The sequence below is a fragment of the Puma concolor genome, chromosome C2, assembly GCF_028749965.1.
Source record: "Puma concolor isolate L17-30 chromosome C2, mPumCon1.1.hap2, whole genome shotgun sequence".
Lineage (NCBI taxonomy): Eukaryota > Metazoa > Chordata > Mammalia > Carnivora > Felidae > Puma > Puma concolor.
The window spans coordinates 153,692,668-153,711,196 of record NC_141675.1 but is presented as its reverse complement, the minus strand read 5'-3'; the positions used below and the strand labels follow the sequence as shown (position 1 = coordinate 153,711,196).

Sequence of the window (18,529 nt, the reverse complement as noted above, 5' to 3'; positions counted from 1 at the left end):
AGCTTGTGACCGTCCTCGAACTTGTCAGGTGTGAGCCCGGGTGTGGCCACCTGAACTGCGAGCCGCCTCACCTTGTCTGTTCTGCTGGACTCTGACTCTGGACAGAGCAATTCTACTTAAGACTGGCATTTGCCATCAGAATTATTACAAACAATAGGATTCTTTCACATGCAAGTGGCAGAAACTCATCTCAAAGTGCTTAAGCCTCAGAGGGGACTCAGCTTAGGTCCTTTGTGAGACTAAGACGGAGGCTTCAGGAACAGCTGGATCAAGGGTGCAGATACCAGGATTTTGTTTCTTGCTGTCTTTCAGCTTTACTGCTTCCTCTACAGGGGAAGATACCTTAGCTCTCACAGCATCTCCAAAAGGGACGCAATGGCTGTTGGCACCCCCAGATTATAGGATTCTTGGTGCTTGTGATTGATTTCAGCAGGAGAGAAGTCCCCTGTTTCTTAGTGTCTATATTTGTCTGTGGAAGGGGGCTGGGCCTGGGCCGGCTGGGGTCTCATGCCCACCGCTATACTGAGGGGTTGAAGGCCATTCCCATGTTGAGGAGGGCAGTTCCCAGAAGGCAAGAGAAGGGGGCCAGAGATGCTGAGTGAACCAACTGGGTTCACTGCTGGGTGTTTGGAGACCAGCCTCCCACAGGGGACGAGTTACAGGGGCACCTGCTGAGAGGTCGGAGACAGGGACCAGCGGAGACAGAGGAGGAATATTGAAAGAAAGAAAAAAAAAGAGCCTCTAAAAACCCCACACACCAACAACCTCAGAACTCTGACTCTGAAACTTGGAAATGTTACCTAAATTCTGACAAGAAAGGGCTTGTACATCTCTTTGTGTTCAGAATCGGCTGCTGGAGAACACAGAGCTTTCTCGAGGCTGTGCCCTACAGATTCATTTCGGATTTGACATTTAGAAGAATGTTCCACCCACGGCTTTTCTTTGCGAGACGAGAGTATCTGTGAACTTAATATTCAGGTGGATAAATAGATTGCTTGGAGAAAATGATCCCCTCTGAAATGCTGTCCCCTGGCACTTTTCTTTTTGTCTTGTTTTGTTTTGTTTTCTTTAGGAGAACTGTGAGGGAAAGAAAGCAAAATGCAGAAATCCTCTCTGATATCCTCACTGCCCACGATGTTCCCAGCTCAGATGAGGCGTGAGTTCTCTCCGTCCCCACCCTGCTGCCTCTGGGTGGCTGTTCACCCGGAGCCCAGAGAAGTGAGTCCTCACGGTGCATGGGTGAAGTTGGGGGGGGAAAGCTGTGGTTTTGTTTTCGCCGGCTTTCAACTGAATTGTAGCATTTCCTTTGATTCTTGAGTGGAAGCAAGAACTCAGAGCAGCATTAGCAGGACTGGGGATTTTAGCACCAGTGGGATCACAGGTGTTTCATACCACGTGATTACTCTTGTGGAATCTGGAAGGAATGGTTCCTGATCATCTCTGCCCTGAAATTGCAATCATTATTAGACCTGCCACTGGATCTTACTACGAATGCACGAGAAAAGAGCACACACGTTGCTTTTCCACGCTTACAATTCTACGCCCATTTTGATATTTGTGGGGCTTTTTTTTTTTTTTTTTTTGTCATCCTTCCAAATTTTGTTTTACGCATTTCAGCATACGATTCTGGGAAGGGGTCCGTAAGCCTCGCTGGCCTGCTTGAAGGGAGCCACGGTGTCGCCGGCCACCAGCTCTGTGCTGTGAGTCTGACATGTGTTATTAGGGGAGCCCTCACACGCACGCTGTGAGGTGGGTATTAACAATACCCCCCCCCCCCCCCACTTAACAGATGGAAAGACCGAGTCTCGAAGGATGGATACCTTCCCCAAGGAATGTATCGGAGCCACCAGCGGCAGAGTTGGAATTCGACTCCAGAACACCTGGCCCCCTCCTCCTGACCACCCCACCCGCTACCCGCCTTCAGACACCCGGGAGGCCCCTCTCCTCCCAGAAGCTGCTCTCCCTGTATCACCGGTGAGCGGGGTTTGCCTGAAGTAATTGATTGAACGTTACCCAGAAGCGGAAGCCAACCAAAGAGAGACGGGTAAGTGTTCGGTTCACCATATTTAAAACTTTTCGTTTTAGAGAGAGAGAGCGTGCGTGCGTGAGCCAGGGAGAGGGCCAGAGGGAGAGAGAGAGAGAGAGAGAGAGAATCTCAGGCAAGGCTCCACGCCCCTCATGGAGCCCGACGCGGGGCTGGATCTCACGACCCTGGGATCACGACCCGAACCGAAATCAAGAGTTTGATGTTCAACAGACGGAGCCTCTCAGGTGCCCCCAGCTCACCTGATTTTTCAGAGGCAAACACAGAGCGCTACCCTCCTCGTTACTTAGCAAGCACGTTGCAAGTGCTCCCGGGTCAGGGAGAATGTTCGCGTGCGTCCAAGTGCACAGCGCCTGCCTCACGCTTCATCTGTGCAGGACTGGGTGAGACACTGGGCAGACACGCTGGGGCCGGAAGAGGAGGCGAGGAAGGAAAGGCGGGAGCAGGCTGGGAAAGGAGAGGGCAGAGACGGAAGCAGGAGGCAAATAGACAGACTGTTGTTCACAGGCAAGTCAGAGAAGGAAAGGGGCCCAGACCCGCTCTTCCAGAGACATGGGTTCAAATCCTGCTCCGGCCTCACCAGCTCTGTGAACCGTGTTCTTAGACGGAGACCTCGCCCCTGCCTCAGAGATGAGTGCAGGGTTGTCAACTCTGTGTGTAGACACGGAGCGGGGCCTGGCCCTCCGGCGCCCGGTCCGTGGGGACACAGGTGATGAGGGCCTGATGTCACCTGGCATCCTGAGCCATTGCAGGCTTGGGCTTCGGGGACAGAACTTTGGTCAGCGGCTTATCTCAGTCCCGTGTGTTGCCCACCGAAAACTGCTCTCCGTTCTCCACCTGCTCTTTGCTCAGAAACCATCCCAGTCTGGCGGACCAGGCGCCCGCAACGGCTGCCACCAGCCAGGCACTGCGGCACCGGGGCCGGCACGATGGTCCCGAGAGCGCAGGACCACCCGGCCGTGAGCCAGCACCTTTGCCCCTTAGCACCCGGAGGGGTGATGTGTTGTTCCAGCTCATTCCGCGGACACGCTCAGCATCCTCAGAGCGACCCCCAAATCGCGGAGGGAGAGTTTCTGCGCCGGTCTTCTGACCCTGGGCTTGAACAACAACTTGGTTTCTCATTTCACAGCCGCACTGTCCTTTCCAGAAAACCCAGCCCTGTCCGTCCCTGGCTCTCACTTCCCGGCACCCTCAGTTGCGCAGCTTAGAAACGGTAAGCAGAATGTTCCTCTTCCAAACATACTTTGGCGAAATATGCATGGCTCTGAAAACAAGGCCTGGCCACCTCCCGGGTGGAGCCCTGGGGAACTTGTCTCCTTGGTCTCCTATTCTTGATAACCTGACCCGGCCGCCTGCCCAGGTACAGATTCCCTGCCCTGGGCGTGTGGCCGGTTCTCTGAGCTCCATGCCTGCTGGGGACGAGGGGCGAAGAGCATGCTGGCACCACGAGCTCAGGAGGGAAGGCACACGGTCCCCCAGGCCAGTGGCCACGGCAGGATGTCTTTCCCGGGTGACTCACCCAGACTCACATGGGTCCCACGTCCCTGGGCGCCAGCTGGGCCCAGATGGCCAAGAGGGGAGGCAGGGTCTTTCCACAGCTTTGCTCAGGATTGATGCTCAAGCCCCAGCTGAGGGACAGGGCGTCCTCGTCAGAAGGCTTGGCAGAGGCTCTCTTTACGAAGGGACTTACCCACGATTGCGGAATGGATGTGGCCTGACATTAAGATGTTTTATGACTCTGATTAAGCAGGAGGGGGGAGCTGGAGAGAGGTGGTGATTAATCCTCCCACGGAGGAGCTGGCCCCCATCATCCCCACTAGACAGAGAGGCTGGACAGCAGGGGATGATTGCCGCTCCCCAAAGAGAAGAAGCCCAGTTTCCACCCGGGGTGTGGGGGGTGAGCCTCGGGCCTGCTGGGCGGGCGCTTTGCGTGTGTTCCCGGGTGGCCCGTGTATGGGCCCTCAGAGGGTCAGACACCTTGTGTAAGACAGAGGACGCCTGTGCCCTGGGACAGCGGTCCCTGAGGGGTCCTGGATGCCCCCTTTGAGACAGGTGTGAGGAGGAATCCCAGGAGGACAGAGCCCATGACGTTCCTCAGGGTCTCTGGTGTGGGCCCCACGGGAAGGCTCTTTGACAGCCAGGCCCCGAGCAAGTCCCTGTTTCTTGCAGGAAGAGTGTTTCCTTCCTGGCCTGGTTCCCCTCTCTGCTTGGCCCAGAAGGCTCAGGACTAAATTTGGGAGTCTGTGTTGTGAGTTCTTGAATTCCCATAACGTACACAGGGCATTCTGGCCCCTCCTCGCCCATCTTTCCATCTTAGCTCCGTGCTCTGATCGCTCAGGCATTCGTGTTTCTGGTGTTCGTCGTAGGGCACACACCTCTGGGTACGTCTCCCATCCTCGTGGAATGAGGTCAAGGGTAATAATGGGCTTGTCTGTCTGTCTGTCCTTCCTGGCTGGGGATGTCTCTGGTGTGTCCCTGCACGGGACTGTCCATATCCTCAGAGGAAACCCTCTCACCGATCCCTCCAGAAGGAGAAAAAGAGGGGTCAGGCACTGGACATGAAGTTGTAGAGACAACCCACGTGCCCACAGGGGCTGGTAAATGGGGTCTTTGTACACAAGACTCTCTTCGGTCTCTCAAAGGAATGAACTAGAGTTGCGACTCTCAACGTGAACAATTCTCCAGAACGGACGACTGAGCCAAAGATCAAGTTCCAGAAGAATATATATGAGATGATATTATTCAAAACCCTTTTTAAAAATTTGAAGTGCTTTTCAGCAGTGTTTGTTGGCTTATTTGTTTTTTGTTTTTTCTTTTTTTTTTTTGTTCGATGGCACTCTGGTCACTGAAATGAGGATGTCTGGCTTCTCAGAGGTCAGGACCTGCCTTGAAGGACCCCAGTCCTTCCTACTTTTTCCAATGGTTCACCTTCATCTGTGGGAATTGAGCACTGGGTCCAGGGGCACAGACTGTGGTCTTTGCCAACACACCAAGTAAAGCCATGTGGGGACACAGGAAAGCCCCCTTTCGGGGTTCCATCAGGAGAGAGCCCTCATCCATGAACAGGGATGGGGCTTCGTCCGGGACCACTCAAGGGAGACTGGGAACTGTGGCCAGGCTCACCTTGGGCACAGAGTCTGAGAGGGGGCCCACTTCATGCTTGTCGCGAGGGCGATTCTCAGAAAACAAAACCAGAAAGGACCAAGGGTCGGTGAGGATGTGGAGAAATCGGAACACTTGTGCTTTGCTCGTGGGCGTGTAGATGCAGCCACCGTGGCAAACCGTAGGAAGCTTCCTCGAAGAATTAAAGATAGAATGACTGTAGGGTCCAGCAAGTCTGCGTATACACTCCAAGGAACTAAAGGCAGATGCTCAAAACAGATATTTGCACACCGATGTTCATGGCTGCATTATTCGCAACATCCAGAAGGTGGAAACAACCAGAATGCCCACTGATGGGCATGCGGATAAACTAAATGTGGTCTAACCATACGATGGGATACTATTCAGGCTGAAAAAAAAAAGAACGTGATTCTGACACGCTACAGCAGGGACGAACCTTGGAAACATCGTGCTCAGCAAAACAGGCCAGTCCCAAAGGACAGACGCTGTCTGATTCTGCTCAGTGAGGTGTCTGGAGTAGTCAGGTTGTTAGACACAGAGAGGAGGCCAGAGGTCGCGGGGGGCTGGGTTGCAGTTTGCGAAGACGGAAACTTCTGGCGATGGATGGCGGGGATGGTTGCACCACAATGGGAATGTGCTTAACGCCGCTGAATTTTACACTTAAAAAGTAGGTAAAATGGAAAATCATATATGTATGTTTTGTAATCATAACAAATTTAAGCGATGCCAAAAAATCTCAGTAATCAAGGCAAATATATGCATTAAGAAGCGGGCGAAGGCATGGCTTTCCTTCCGTGATTTTGCTTCGTCTGTTTTTTTTCATTTCGTTGTTCCATGTGTGATGGCCAGAGGATTCTTTCGGCTCTGTCATCTGGCCTGATAAACTCTGATGATTAAAGTTTCCCTGACACAGCTGTATTCCCTGGTTCATGGGAAACCGAACCAGAGAGGCACTTGGGCACAGTTTGGGGCGGTGGGGGTCTTCTTCCTCCAGGGAAGGGCCAGGGTCACCACCTGCCTCTTGGTCAGGGTCAGCTCCTTCAGGCTGGGACCTTGTCTGTCCTGTTCAGAGCAGTACCCGAATCTGCCTGGTGCCTGGCACATAGAAGGTGCTTAATAAATCAGGGCTGAGTGAGCCAGGCAATGAAGGAATGAAAAATAAAAGTCTAACTAACATGTAACCCTTTATAAAGTACACACAACCTTTCTCGCAGATGTCCTTGAAACTTACACTCGGGGTAATTGTTGGATGAAAAGTTGGTGGTTGAAATGGGAAAGCATATAGGGTTGTGATGCTTTAAAAACCATACCTTAAGGGGCACTTGGGTGGGTTAAGCGTCTGACTCTTGATTTCAGCTCAGATCATGATCTCACAGTTCATGAGTTCCGGCCCCAGGTTGGGCTCTTCACCGACAGTGTGGTGCCTGCTTGGGATTCTTTCTCCTTTTCTCTCTGCCTCTCCACCGCTCTCTCTCTCTCTCTCTCTCTCTCTCTCTCTCAAAATAGTTTAAAAATCCTATATCTTAAGTATTTATATTTGTAAATCTTCAGTGGAGGTGGACACAGTCAAATACATTTTCTTGAACCACAAAAGAGGTGAACATATAATTTGTCACCAAGTACTTAGACATAAGATGTATTTGCATTTGATGTGTCCCTTAAATGCACAGACCATTGAGCTGTCAGACGTCTGCTCATGGGATAGATGAGCTCATGTGCACGGTCTGAAGGGGTCTACTTATCTTCTTCCTTGCAAAGCTGTTTCTGTGCCTGGTCGGAGTGGTGCCCCCATGGCTGGCTTCCCCGAGAGGCACCTCAAGTTCATTGTGCTCCTCTGATCTGGCCCCTGTAGGATAGGAGCCCTGGACAAGGTAAGGGGAACAGTGTGTGTGTGCACAGAGTATGCATCCGTTCTGCCTCCTCCTCCTGCCCTCCCAGCTTTGAGCTTCTGGGCTGCGGAAAGCTAACTACATGACTTGCCTGGCTCACCCAGTCGAGGCTGTTTGGTGCCCTGTGTTTTCGCCTGTGCCCTGTCTTCTGCCAGAAATGCCCCTCCCCCTTCACTTTTCCCCTCTCCTACCCCACACTCACCTAAAGGTCCTTGGCCCTCCATGTCTGGTCCCGGTATCAAGAGCACATGGGGGGAGCACAGGGTCTCAGCTCCCCCCATCACCTGATGAGTCAGAACCTTCTGTGACAAGGTCTTCAAGTGATTCAGATGCCCCTTGAAGCGCGGAAGCACCATCAGTGACTCCTGCTCATCCATCAGTGTTCGGCTCAGAGGCCACCTCCTCCAAAGAGCCCTCCCGGCCTGCTCCCCGCCCCCAGCCTGCAGCACAGGCAGTTGGAGAGCCGGGGTGGCCCGGCAACGGGCGTGCAGGCCACCTTCTCCAGCACTTTGCGTCCCCGAGCCGCTGTCTTCTGTGCCCGTGACCCTGCGGAAGGACGCTTATCGTCTGTCGTCGTTCTGCCGGGGTCGGCGCTCGGGAGTCTGAGCACCCACTTGGGAATCCTCCCCCTGCACTCAGGCCTCTCCTGTAGCCGTGCTTGGGGTCCCTGTTGTGGGAGCCCCTGGGAGGGGAGACCACCTGCTCGCGAGGGCTTCAGGTGTGGTAGGAGCGTGGTGGGAGCCCAGACCGATGCGCCTGCTGCGGACTCCCCTCCTCGGAAAGCTGGCTTCCTGCTGGAACGGTCCGCGCCCTCCTGAGTGTTCAGGGCTCCCCGTAGAGATTCTTCTAAGGGCTCCCCGGGGACGTGCGGACAGCCCTCGGGGTTCTCAGGAAAGATCTGAGGCCTTCTTCCTGGCTCTCCTCTGAGCAGCCCCCCCAGCTGCCCAGACACAGCCCCAGTCTGTCCTCACCCATCACCATGATGAGCACCCAGTGCTCCATGTGGACCCCGTGAGCCCCCTCCCCCTCCCCCATGTCCCCTGTCCTCACAGCCTGGGAGATCTGTGTAGGACACACATCACACACGTCCCCAGCGGCCACCCTCTCCCTCCAGGCCTACCCCTGCCCCTGGCATCCCCCCCTGCACCACAGAGACGTCTGTGCAGTTGCCCTGCCCCCCCCATCCCCTTCCCTGTCACCTTTGCCCCAGTTCCCCTGCCCCAGAAGCACAGCCCTCAGGCCTTTATACTCTTGTTCTCTCTGCCTGGAACGTTCTGCCCCCTCCCCTCCCAGGCTACCTCCTGTTAGCTTTACTCTCAGCCTGAATGTCACCTCCGGGTGTGATCTCTGACCCTGGTTAGCCATCACCCTATTGGAACCGTCTACAGAGCAGAGATTACCATCCTTTGTCCCTTTGGTCTTTGTCACCTGGCCTTGCCCCTCCTACAACGTAAGCTCCGGGGTCCACGGGGTCCACGGGCTCACTGGGGTGTCCTTCCCATCACTGCCTCCCATGCACTGGAACACACATCATAGAAGCTGCACAGACATTTACTAAATAAACAGATGTGAATGAAGGAAGTAACACACACACACACTTTGCATCAAATAGAGTCAAGGGTGCTGGTCCTTCTCTGAATTGCGTCTGGACCCTGTCTGCCTGCTCTGTGTCCGAGGCTGACCCCTCTGCCTGCATTCCCAGCCCCCCGGGGGGCCGTCCCTCTCCAGCAGTCCAAGGGGGACCGGAGGACAGAGGGGGCATTTCCCTGTTCCCTCGACAGCCCCCACTGGGCTCAGCTGAGGCCACATCCCTCTGGACCGAGGTGGGACCAGGTTCCCCTGGTGCTGGTGGCTGGGAGCCCGCCTCCTAGGTCCTGCCCTCATCCGTGCTGGAGCTGGGGACTGTCTCCTCGCCTCGTCGTCCTCTGCACCCTGGGGGAGAAGTGCTCCTGGCTGGGACCCTGGCTGATACACAGGGCACCTGCTTTCTGGGGATGAGATCGAGGGGTCTTTCCTCTGTTTACACATCGCACACACACGTTTTTGCTTTTCAGTTATTTATTTATCTAAAAACAATTTTTAAAATTTTCAATTCTATTTTTACATTTTCAGGTACTCAAGAAAGAACTACAAGAGCCTAGATTCTACACATGTGCACGTGTGTGTGCACGTGTGTGTGCGTGTGTGTGTGTGTGCGTGTGTGTGTGCGTGCACGGGTGCATGGGAGTGTGTGTTTGCCATCGAGAGAAAACTTTTGACTGCATAAAATTTATAAGTGTTCAACAACAGCATCTTAAAACCACAAAGATTAAGAAAAAAATGACAGAACAAGAAAGAAATGGTTGCAAATTCTTAAGTTTTCCCATCTATAAATTTAGGACTAAACTAATCCTATGAATTTAGGACGAAAATATAAATGTAGGGCTAAACGTGGGACTACGCTAATAACAACTTTGTGCAAGTTTGAGTGGGGTGTGGTTTACGTTTTTTTCTCATTGTTTTTAAAACCAACCGAATGTTATTCATGTAAATATTAGGTGACTTCTGCAGATTTGTGACCCTAGTCCTAGGGCGCAGAAGTGGTCTTGTTTTGGACATTTTTATGTCCGACCTTATTCTATGTCAACCTTAGAGAATGTTTGAAGGACGAGTGGTGTCAGTTTAAATCAAAACGCAATACTTCCATGTTTCTAAAGCGTCTGAGGGGGAAATCATGTATTCGTGAGAACATTCACGCAGCTATATCAATATGATGCCGCAGTAAAGCTATGCTGCTCCCCTAGGAAGACAAGTATAGCACGAGTGTAGTGACAGCAGCATAAGGAAAGCGAGGACGATCAGAAATTTGTCGCAGAAATGCGTGCAGGTGTGCGTGGGGGTGTGGGTGTTCAGGGCCCCACTGCCCCAAGCTGAGTCAATCCCACAGGCGACCCCGGATCCCTGAGCCCTCATAGTGGGGACCCTGGTGACCCAGGGGACCCCCCCGACCTTCCCGGCCTCTCTGGGCTGCGGGGGGAGCAGCGGGAGCGAAAGGGCCCCTCGGGAAAGGCTGGCAGCTGGACTCCCAGCGGGCCAGCAGCTGCCTGATGTGGTCGTTTTCTGCCCTTAGCGCCTCGAGCTTCCTCTTGGTGGACACAGCTGCCGCCCAGCTCTTCCGGGCTCTGTCCCAGTGGGCGAGGACCTCCTGGTGACAGTAGGGGGAGTTTCTCTCCAGCTCTTGGCCCACGTCCTGGGCCATCTTCTTGTAGAGGTTGCGAAGCTGGTACGTGCAGTTTATGTCTCTATACAGGTTGGCCAGTTTCCTCTTGATTTCCAAGCACCGCGCTTCCTCTCGAAACCATTTCTTGTGACACTGAAGGATGTGCTTGTCCTGTGCATCCTGCAGGCTCTGAAGTTGGAGCTTCAGCTGCTGAATCTCACTCTCAAGCTGGGAATTTTCACGCTGCAGGGCGGCTTCCTCGGTTTGGAGACTGTTTGCCTGTCCTGTTGGCTCTGCAGTCAGGTGCTGGTCTTCCCGCCGCTGTCTGGCTCTGTCTCGATGCCCCCCTTGGGGACCCCGAGGGGACACAGTGACGCCAGCATCACCAGCGACATCCTTCAGATCACCTGCTGCCCGCTGCAGGGGACGATGGCCATTCCCCGCTGCCCCCCTGTGCTCGACGTCCCTGCTCCCGGCGGCCCCGCCATCTCCAGGGAGGTCAGGCGAGGGGATGGCCCGCAGCAGGTGCTCAGCCCCAGGCCGTGACGGGCCTGCTTGATCTTTCGGGCCCTGCTCCCCGCGTGCCTTCATCCGCTCCAGCCTTTCTTCCCCCTCCCTTTCCTGACCTCTCTGCCTCCGTCTCGAAATTCCTTGGCTGAGCGTTTCCGGACTTTCTGGACAATGAGGGTTTTCGCCCCGATTATGCGTTATTTCCTTCCGACCTTGTTCTCGATCTTTCTCCGATGCCCTCAAGATGGCGTTTTCATCAGTGACTTGGGGAAGTGTAGGAGGCTGGCTCTCGTGTGCCTGTTTCACAAAGCCAACGGAGTCCCGCAGTGAGGCGCTGCTCAGGTGTGTGCCCGTCGCCGAGGAGCGCAGGATTTGTGAGGTGAGTGGGGGCGGCCCGAGGGCGTCATTGGCCCGTGAGGCTGGGCCAGGGCTCTCACGGCGTTCTCCGCAGGCCTCACCGCGGGCTGGACACCTCTCGCCCAGTGTCTTCGTGCTTCTGGGACTGTGTTGTCTCCTCACTGTCAGAACCAGCACCACAGCACATGCCAGCACAGCCCCGGGAAACTCGGGGTGTCTCAGGTTTCCAGAAATCCCCTCCCCGCACCGCACAGGTGCTTCAGGACCAGCTGAAACGCGCATCCCGTGGCCGACGGCGGGCCCTGAATGGCTGCGCGGGCCTCCACAGCTCGGCCTCCGACCACAGCACTGCCTCTGAGGGCCAGCGTCCTGTGGTTCCCAACTGACCACTCGGGAGAGTTCCGTCTCTAAGGTAAACAAGTGCTCGGCAACCGGGGCACGTGGTTGGGCTGGGGGGAGGGGAGGCCAACCAGTTTCTAGAAAACAGCTCTGCCTGACTTTGCTGACGTAGAACGTGGTCTCACTTACACAAGCACCGGGGGAGGCGGGAAGGGCGGATCCCAGCCAGGAGCTCGGCCCATCTGGCCCGACGGCAAACCTAGGCGGTCAAAGCAGAGCCAGGCAGGGTCCCTCTCTGTGCACTGGGGAAGTCGGGGCAGAGTGTCAGGTTCCCGGGCGAGGCCCACCGTCCTGACTCGAAGTTTCCCTCTGCTCCAGGGACTCCTGGTCCTGCCCGCAAAGGTCCCAGGGATCTCCCTCCTCGGAGGCTCCCTCCCTCCTTTCTGTGGTCACTGTGAGCGGGCAGGTCACTCTGGGTCTGTCCCCAAAGCTACTAAGGGACCAGGATTCCAATCCTAACAACTGGGGAGAAATCAGGAACTGGCAGGGTCTTACAATGTCGTGGGTTCTGTGCAGCCAGCCTGTCCTTGTCCAATCCTGGTGCTCCTGTGAGGGGGTAATGCTTCTACAGGGTGACGCAGTGGCCGTTTCCCTCGTGCGGCCCTCCATCCACAGCCATGTCTCCCGCGGTGCCCGGGGGAGGGCCCCCAGTCCAGCGAGTCACCTCGGAAGTGGGCCCCTGGAGGGGCCCAGTATCTCTGCGGCAGAGTCCGGCTCCGAGCCCCTCGTCCGTCCCCTGGGACCCTGATGGAAGAGGCCGTTCCCACTCTCCTTGTCTGAGAGGGGAAGAGAGAAGTCAGTAAGGCTGGTCAGGTGTCCCGAGGGGTTCCAGGCTTAGGCTGTGGGGGCCCTCTGGATGGACAGAACAAGTACTCTGAGCAGGTTTGGTGATGAGGGAGGAGGTGGCCCATGGTCTGAAGCGAGAGCTGTTTAAGTAGACTTTTTAAAAATTATTTATTTATTTTGAGAGAGAGAAAGAGCATTTGTGCATAATTGGGGAGGGGCAGAGAGAGGGAGAGAGAGAGAGAATCCCAAGCATGTTCTGTGTTGTCAGCACACGGCCTGACTAGGGGCCGGATCCCACAACCCATGAGATCTTGAACTGAGCCAGAATCAAGGGTCGGACTCTTAACCAGCTGAGCCACCCAGGTGCCCCTAGATTTTATTTTTTGTAGTTAATTTTACGTTTGAAGAAAAATGGAATGGAATGTATGGAGAGTTCGCATATACCCCCTTGCCTCCCTTGTTAAGAACCCCCTACTGTTGACAACTCGCATTAGTGTAGTATATCCATACTAGTGATGAAGCAGCATTGGTATATTATTATCATCTAAAGTCCATAACTTACATTAGGAATCACTCTCTGTGTTGTGCATTCTCCGGTGTTCGACAAATACACTCTGTCATAAGTGTACCGGTCCAGAGTCTACAGAATAGTTTTGCTGCCCTGAAAATCCCCCAGGGCTCTCCCTGTTCATTCCTCCCTCCCTCCCTCTCTCCCTCCCTCCCCCTGAGCCCCTGGTCATTTTCCTTGCTCTGTATTCAGCTTGTGTGACATTAATACAGTGATCCCAGCTTTTTAAAATTACTGTCACTGTGGTATACCTTTCTCTATCCCTGTACTCTTAATCTGTGTCTTTATAGTGAAAGTGAGTTTCTTGTAGATAACATAGAGTTGGGTCTTGTTTTGTGTGTGTGTGTGTGTGTGTGTGTGTGTGTGTGTGTTTATCCATTCAGTCTCTGTCTTTTAATTCATATATTTAGACCATTAACATTTAAAGTGATTATCAATATTTGTGGGTTGATACCTATCACATTTCTGATTGTTTTCCTTTGTCACCCTTGTTCTGTTTCTTTTTTTTTAAACTCCTTTTCTGCATTCTGTGGTTTTAGTTGAGCAATTTATAGGATTTTGTTTTATCTTCTCTCTTGGAATCAAACTTCTTTTAATAATTTATAGTAGTTGGGGCACCTGGGTGGCTCGGTTGGTTAAGGGTCCAACTCTTGATCTTGGCTTGGGTCATGACCTCACAGTTTGTAAGTTCAAGCCCCCCATCAGGCTCTGTGCTTATGGTGCAGAGCCTGCTTGGGATTCTGTCTCTCCTTCTCTTTGCCCCTCCCTTGCTTGTGCTCCCTCTCAAGATAAAAATAAATAAACTTTAAAAAATTAAAGTAATTTGTAATAGTTGCCCTTGAATTTGTAGTGTACCTCTACCACTGGCCCAAGTCCGTGTGCAAGGACTGGCATCCCCAGGTCTGCTTCTGCTGATTTTAACTTCTTTAGTGTTGGGAGATGTTATGGGTTGAACTACGTTCTTGCAGAATTCAAATATTGAAGTCCTCACTCCCAGGACCTCAGAATGGGACCTTACTTATAAATGGAGTCTTTACAGAGGTAATCAAGTTAAAGTCACGGGCCCTAATCCCGTGGGACTGTGTCCACATAGAAGAGGAAATGTGGGCAGAAACGTGTGGGGAGAGAAGGCAATATGGCGACACTGGGGAAGATGGCCAGTGACAAGACAGGGAGCAAGGCCCGGAGCAGATCCTCCCTCATAGTCCTCTGAAGGGAATCTTGCCCCCCAACACCTTGCTTGGGGACTTCTGTCCTCCAGAAGTGGGAGATGACGGATTTACCTTGTTTGAGCCTCCCAAGGTGGGTATTGTGTGACAGCCGCCCCAGGAAGCCGATAGAGAAGAGAAGAGACGTGGTGACCAACAGAAAGAGGGACAGAGACAGAGGCAAGCAGAGGGTGCTGTGTGCGCATGTGTAAGTGTGAGTGTGCATGTGTGTTTGTGCGAGGATGCATATAAGCATGAGTGTGTGTGTGTGCGCACACGTGTTCGGAGGATCGTCTTATTCCCGGCTGCAGGGTTGAGCTCAGAGACATTTCGGTGAACTTGTGGACCCCCAACACCTACCCCAGCGCCCAGTAAGGTTGATTCCTTGTCACCTCTTGTTGCAATGCCACCGCTGTCACGCACAGCTATTGGAGAAACGCCAGCCACAGGTGCAAGGGTAGCACTGGGACCCAGGCCTTGGTGCTAGATGGAACTCAGTTGCTCTTAACGTCATTACTCCTGGGCTCCTTCACTTAACTGGCTCCTGGAAAAGCATAGAGTATCTGGCTTTCTGTGATCTCTACGTTCCTAGTGGTTGACGTTTAAGAGCTGGTTGTGAATGAATGGTTGGGGGAGGGGTGAATATAAAAATGACTGAATAAAAGTTAACTAAACTGTTGGGGCTCCCCTTGGAGGGTCTTATGGGGTTAATACATTGTTTGGGGAAGCAGAAGCCTAGGCTCGTGTAAATTTGATCAAAAATACTAGTCTGATTGCTCAGGGTCTGAGAGCTCTGGCCAAGGTGCTGTGTCCGTGAGATGATGCACTCCATCCCCAGGGCGGAAAGGCTAAGAACACCTGTACCACTGATGACAATGCCTAGGATGGATGGGGCAGATGAGGGTGACAGTGTTGAGAGCCCGTCCAGCCCCTCGTCTGAGGCGGGGGTGGCTCTGGGCTCCAAGCCCTGGAGGCCTTGACCACCCCCAAGCCCACGGTCAGGACAGATCAGAGGCCACTGCTGAGCCCAAAGAAGCCCCTCCAGTTTGAACATAGGGCTTTAACCTCTCCAAGCCTCCGTTCCCACATCTGTAAAATGAACGTAACGAAACCGACCTCCCGGAATCCCAGGGAGATGATGCCAATGCTATTGTATTTCACAATTGTTAATTACACATTTGTGCTGTGATGAAAAATAACCTCTTTGTTAGCCAGTTTGATGGAGTTTACGAGCAAATGGCAAAGGTGTTTCTCATGGGCTTTACGTGGAGATGGGCCACAGCTGATGCACAACCTTCTTGCTCCAGACCTCATGTTCTTTGTACCGTTTGTTGCCCCCAGCATCCCCAGGACACGTCATTTGCCAGCCAATCTGGGCCATGGGCTCCCGTGAATCAGCATTTCCAGCCCCATGCCATGCAAACACACATGTGTGTTGAGCCCTGGCTGGAGAGTATGAAACCATAGATATGGAAACTGTTGGTGAGGGTCAGATTTGGCAATCCTGGGCTATCTTGCCACTGAACATGACTTGGGGAGGCAAGGAGGGGACAGTTACTCATAGCACATGGACAAAGGCGATGTCCATTCCAGTTGTGAAGGTGTCATCACCAGCTATGACAAAAATCATATTTCCCTGAATGTCAGATTTCAAGTAGAATCACATGTTCAAACCCTGCCCAGGCGTTTCAAAAGAATTACACAATAAGGGGTTTCCCCCTTCACTGCATTGAGCCTCACCCTTTTGTGCAGCTTTTTCAGAAAAGACAGATTAACATCTGGCCCCGATTATGGGATTCACGCATCTGCTCAAACTAAACTAGCCGTGACCAGCTGCTGCGTGTATGAGGACTGTGTGTCCTTTGGGTAGAAGGCTCGTGGATAATTTTAAAATTCAAGGGCTGTGCACTGTGTTCAAAACAGAACAGAAGGAGGAACTGGAAGCTTGGGGGAGCCCCTGGGTAGGATTTATAATGATTTAAACAAAACGCAGCGTGGTTATCATGGCAAGAAAACAGCATCTGGAAACGGAAGGCCTAAGTCTGAGTCCTGATTGAATTAAACGCCAGCTTTCTTGCCAAACTCTGCAGCCTGGGTTTCTTCTTATGAAAACGGAGACATGATGGTCAGGAGCTGTATTTTCTTCACAGACCCCTTTGCTCATGACTTAAATGGAGACCCTCAGGTCACTAACTTCCCACAATCTTAAACAAATGATGGATTCATCCACCCATGACCGCCCCGTGACTCCACTTTATGGAGGGGAAACTGAGGCACCGTGTAATGAAGTCACATGCCCAAGGTCATGCAGCAGTGCATGAACAGTTGGGTGAGAACCATAACCCAAGGGCAGGCCACAGCATGACAAACTCTACCGTCAACTTGATGTTTCCAAAGAGGTGATGAGAGAGGTTACTGCCCTCCCCACCCACCCTGTTCCGTCTCCACCTGCTCTGGCCCCCACATTCTGTACCTCACTACCTCACCCACCCAATGGAGCAGCCCCTTCAGGCTCTGAATCATTATCGCTTTGAGTGTCCACCATTTGCAGATCTGAGGACCTCTGAGGCCTCTGCATGGGGAACAACCAGGACATGGGGTGGGCTGAGTTGTTTGCCTTTCATGACTTCAGTTTTGACTATGTTAAAAATAAACTTTTAAAATGTGAAATACACTACATCCAAAAAAGATTTAGAGAAGAACTTGGGTGGCTTGGCCAGTTAAGTGTTCGACTCTTGGTCTCAGCTTGGGTCATGATCTCGTGGTTTGTGGGTTTGAGCCCCACACTGGGCTCTGCCCTGATGGCGTGGAGCCTGGTTGGGATTCTGTCTCTCCTCTCTGCTCCTCCCCTGCTTGTTCTCTCTCTCTCTCTCTCTCTCAAGCAAAAAAACTTAAAAAAAAGAGAGAGTTGGAGTGACATATGGAAAAGGACAAAGAGTGAAGGACGGTAGGAGAAGGACTTTGAGAATATCCATTTCACCTTATTTCCTTATCAGGTAGAACATTAGATAATCCTTTTTGTTTTACATAAAACTGCTCATCTTAACTGGCTATGAAAGGGTAAGATTGGAAGGATGGACCCTGGATCTGGAAGGAGAAAGGAAAATTCTCTTCACCTGATTCCTGGCCACCTTCTGGTCCCTGTTCCACTCCGTTTTGGGTGAGCTGCTCTGCTTTCCAGAACATTTCTCAAAGTGAGGTCCACAGATATCTGTGGGGCTCTGACACCCTTTCAGATACTTTGCAAAGGCAAAGGTGTGTGAAATTGCTGGGGCCTTAGCATTAACTGTCCCAGCCATCACTGCATTCTTCACCACCATGTACTGGTAGGGAAAAAAAAATACCAGTTCCATTTAAAAATGTCCTTGATAAAGGAGTAAAAAGTAATTTTATTAATGAGTGAATACACATTTTTAACTTCTGGGTAACAGTACACACGAAGAACTGCTGCATGCTAAGGTAGATTGGTTGTCCCGGGAAATGCATCATGCATTTGTATGAGTTGCAAGCTAAACTAACCACTTTATCCATGGATGCCATTTTTACCTGCAAGAACAACTGACAAGTTATGTTTATTCAGACTTGGGTATCTGACAGGTATTTCCTCACAAGCAAATGAAATGAGTCTGTCATTTCAAAGAAACTTAAGACTATTTGTTGCCAATGGTAAAAATTGAACTTTCAAGTGAAAATCTGAAGTTCTGAAAATTTACATTGCCACTGTGAGCTTGATAGATGCTCAGTACTTTCCTGGTGAAATTGGTGATGGTGGTAATTAATGTGATTGTTTGTTATTAGACATTGAAATGTGTCAACATTTTGAAGCAATATTTTCCAAATGACTAATGCGTGATGTTACAAAATCACCCCTGGGTAAATGATCCACTCAAAGTGCAAGACAGACCAATGGAATTTACTGTAATCACAGGGAAGTTTATTGGTATGGTTTCATATTCCAACTGCAGTGAACCTTTAAATAACTTTCATTTGCCAGGTTAGGTTTAGTATAAAATACACACAATTATCCCAAACATCTCCCAAATACTCCTCTGTTCCAATTATGTATCTGTGTGAGACCTGATTTCCTCCAAAATATATTGCAAGAGACAAAATGCAGAAGAAAATATAAGAACCCAGCTCTCTTTTCAACCAGACATCAGAGAAATTTGGAAACATGTAAAACAATGCTCCCTTTGTTTTTTTGGAAAAGTTATTTTTCATAACAATGTTACTTTAAAAAGGAATTGCATTGCAAAATTTGTTCTAATTATTAATATGGTGAACACCGATGCCAGTGGTGTTTTGGTAAATGTTTAACAACCAGCTCCCTGAGGGGCCTTGAAGGGAGCCCTGATTTATAGTGTCCGCTGATTTCCATGGTATAAATGCTCTCATCACGATCACTTTCAAGGTGCCAATATGTCATTGATGCAAAGTTGGGAAGGG

The 18,529-nt window shown here is 51.8% G+C and overlaps 1 protein-coding gene and 1 long non-coding RNA gene across 2 annotated transcripts; one reads left to right on the top strand and one right to left on the bottom strand.

Moving 5' to 3' along the window:
- The first annotated feature begins 450 nt into the window (after positions 1 to 450).
- Positions 451 to 4,101, top strand: LOC147577622 (uncharacterized). The gene is made up of 3 exons (XR_015255876.1): positions 451 to 1,156; positions 1,790 to 2,044; positions 3,174 to 4,101. It is a non-coding gene; the product is annotated as an uncharacterized LOC147577622 (long non-coding RNA).
- A 5,004-nt stretch (positions 4,102 to 9,105) lies between these two features.
- LOC147577621 (uncharacterized) lies at positions 9,106 to 11,488 on the bottom strand. Its single transcript, XM_086720256.1, has one exon. The coding sequence runs from the start codon at positions 11,402 to 11,404 to the stop codon at positions 9,971 to 9,973; it is 1,434 nt and encodes a 477-aa protein (XP_086576382.1). The 5' UTR covers positions 11,405 to 11,488; the 3' UTR covers positions 9,106 to 9,970.
- Positions 11,489 to 18,529: the final 7,041 nt, after the last annotated feature.

Excerpts from the sequence above, each read along its gene's own strand:
- LOC147577621 (XM_086720256.1), bottom strand. The coding sequence starts at position 11,404 with ATGCGCGTTTCAGCTGGTCCTGAAGCACCTGTGCGGTGCGGGGAGGGG.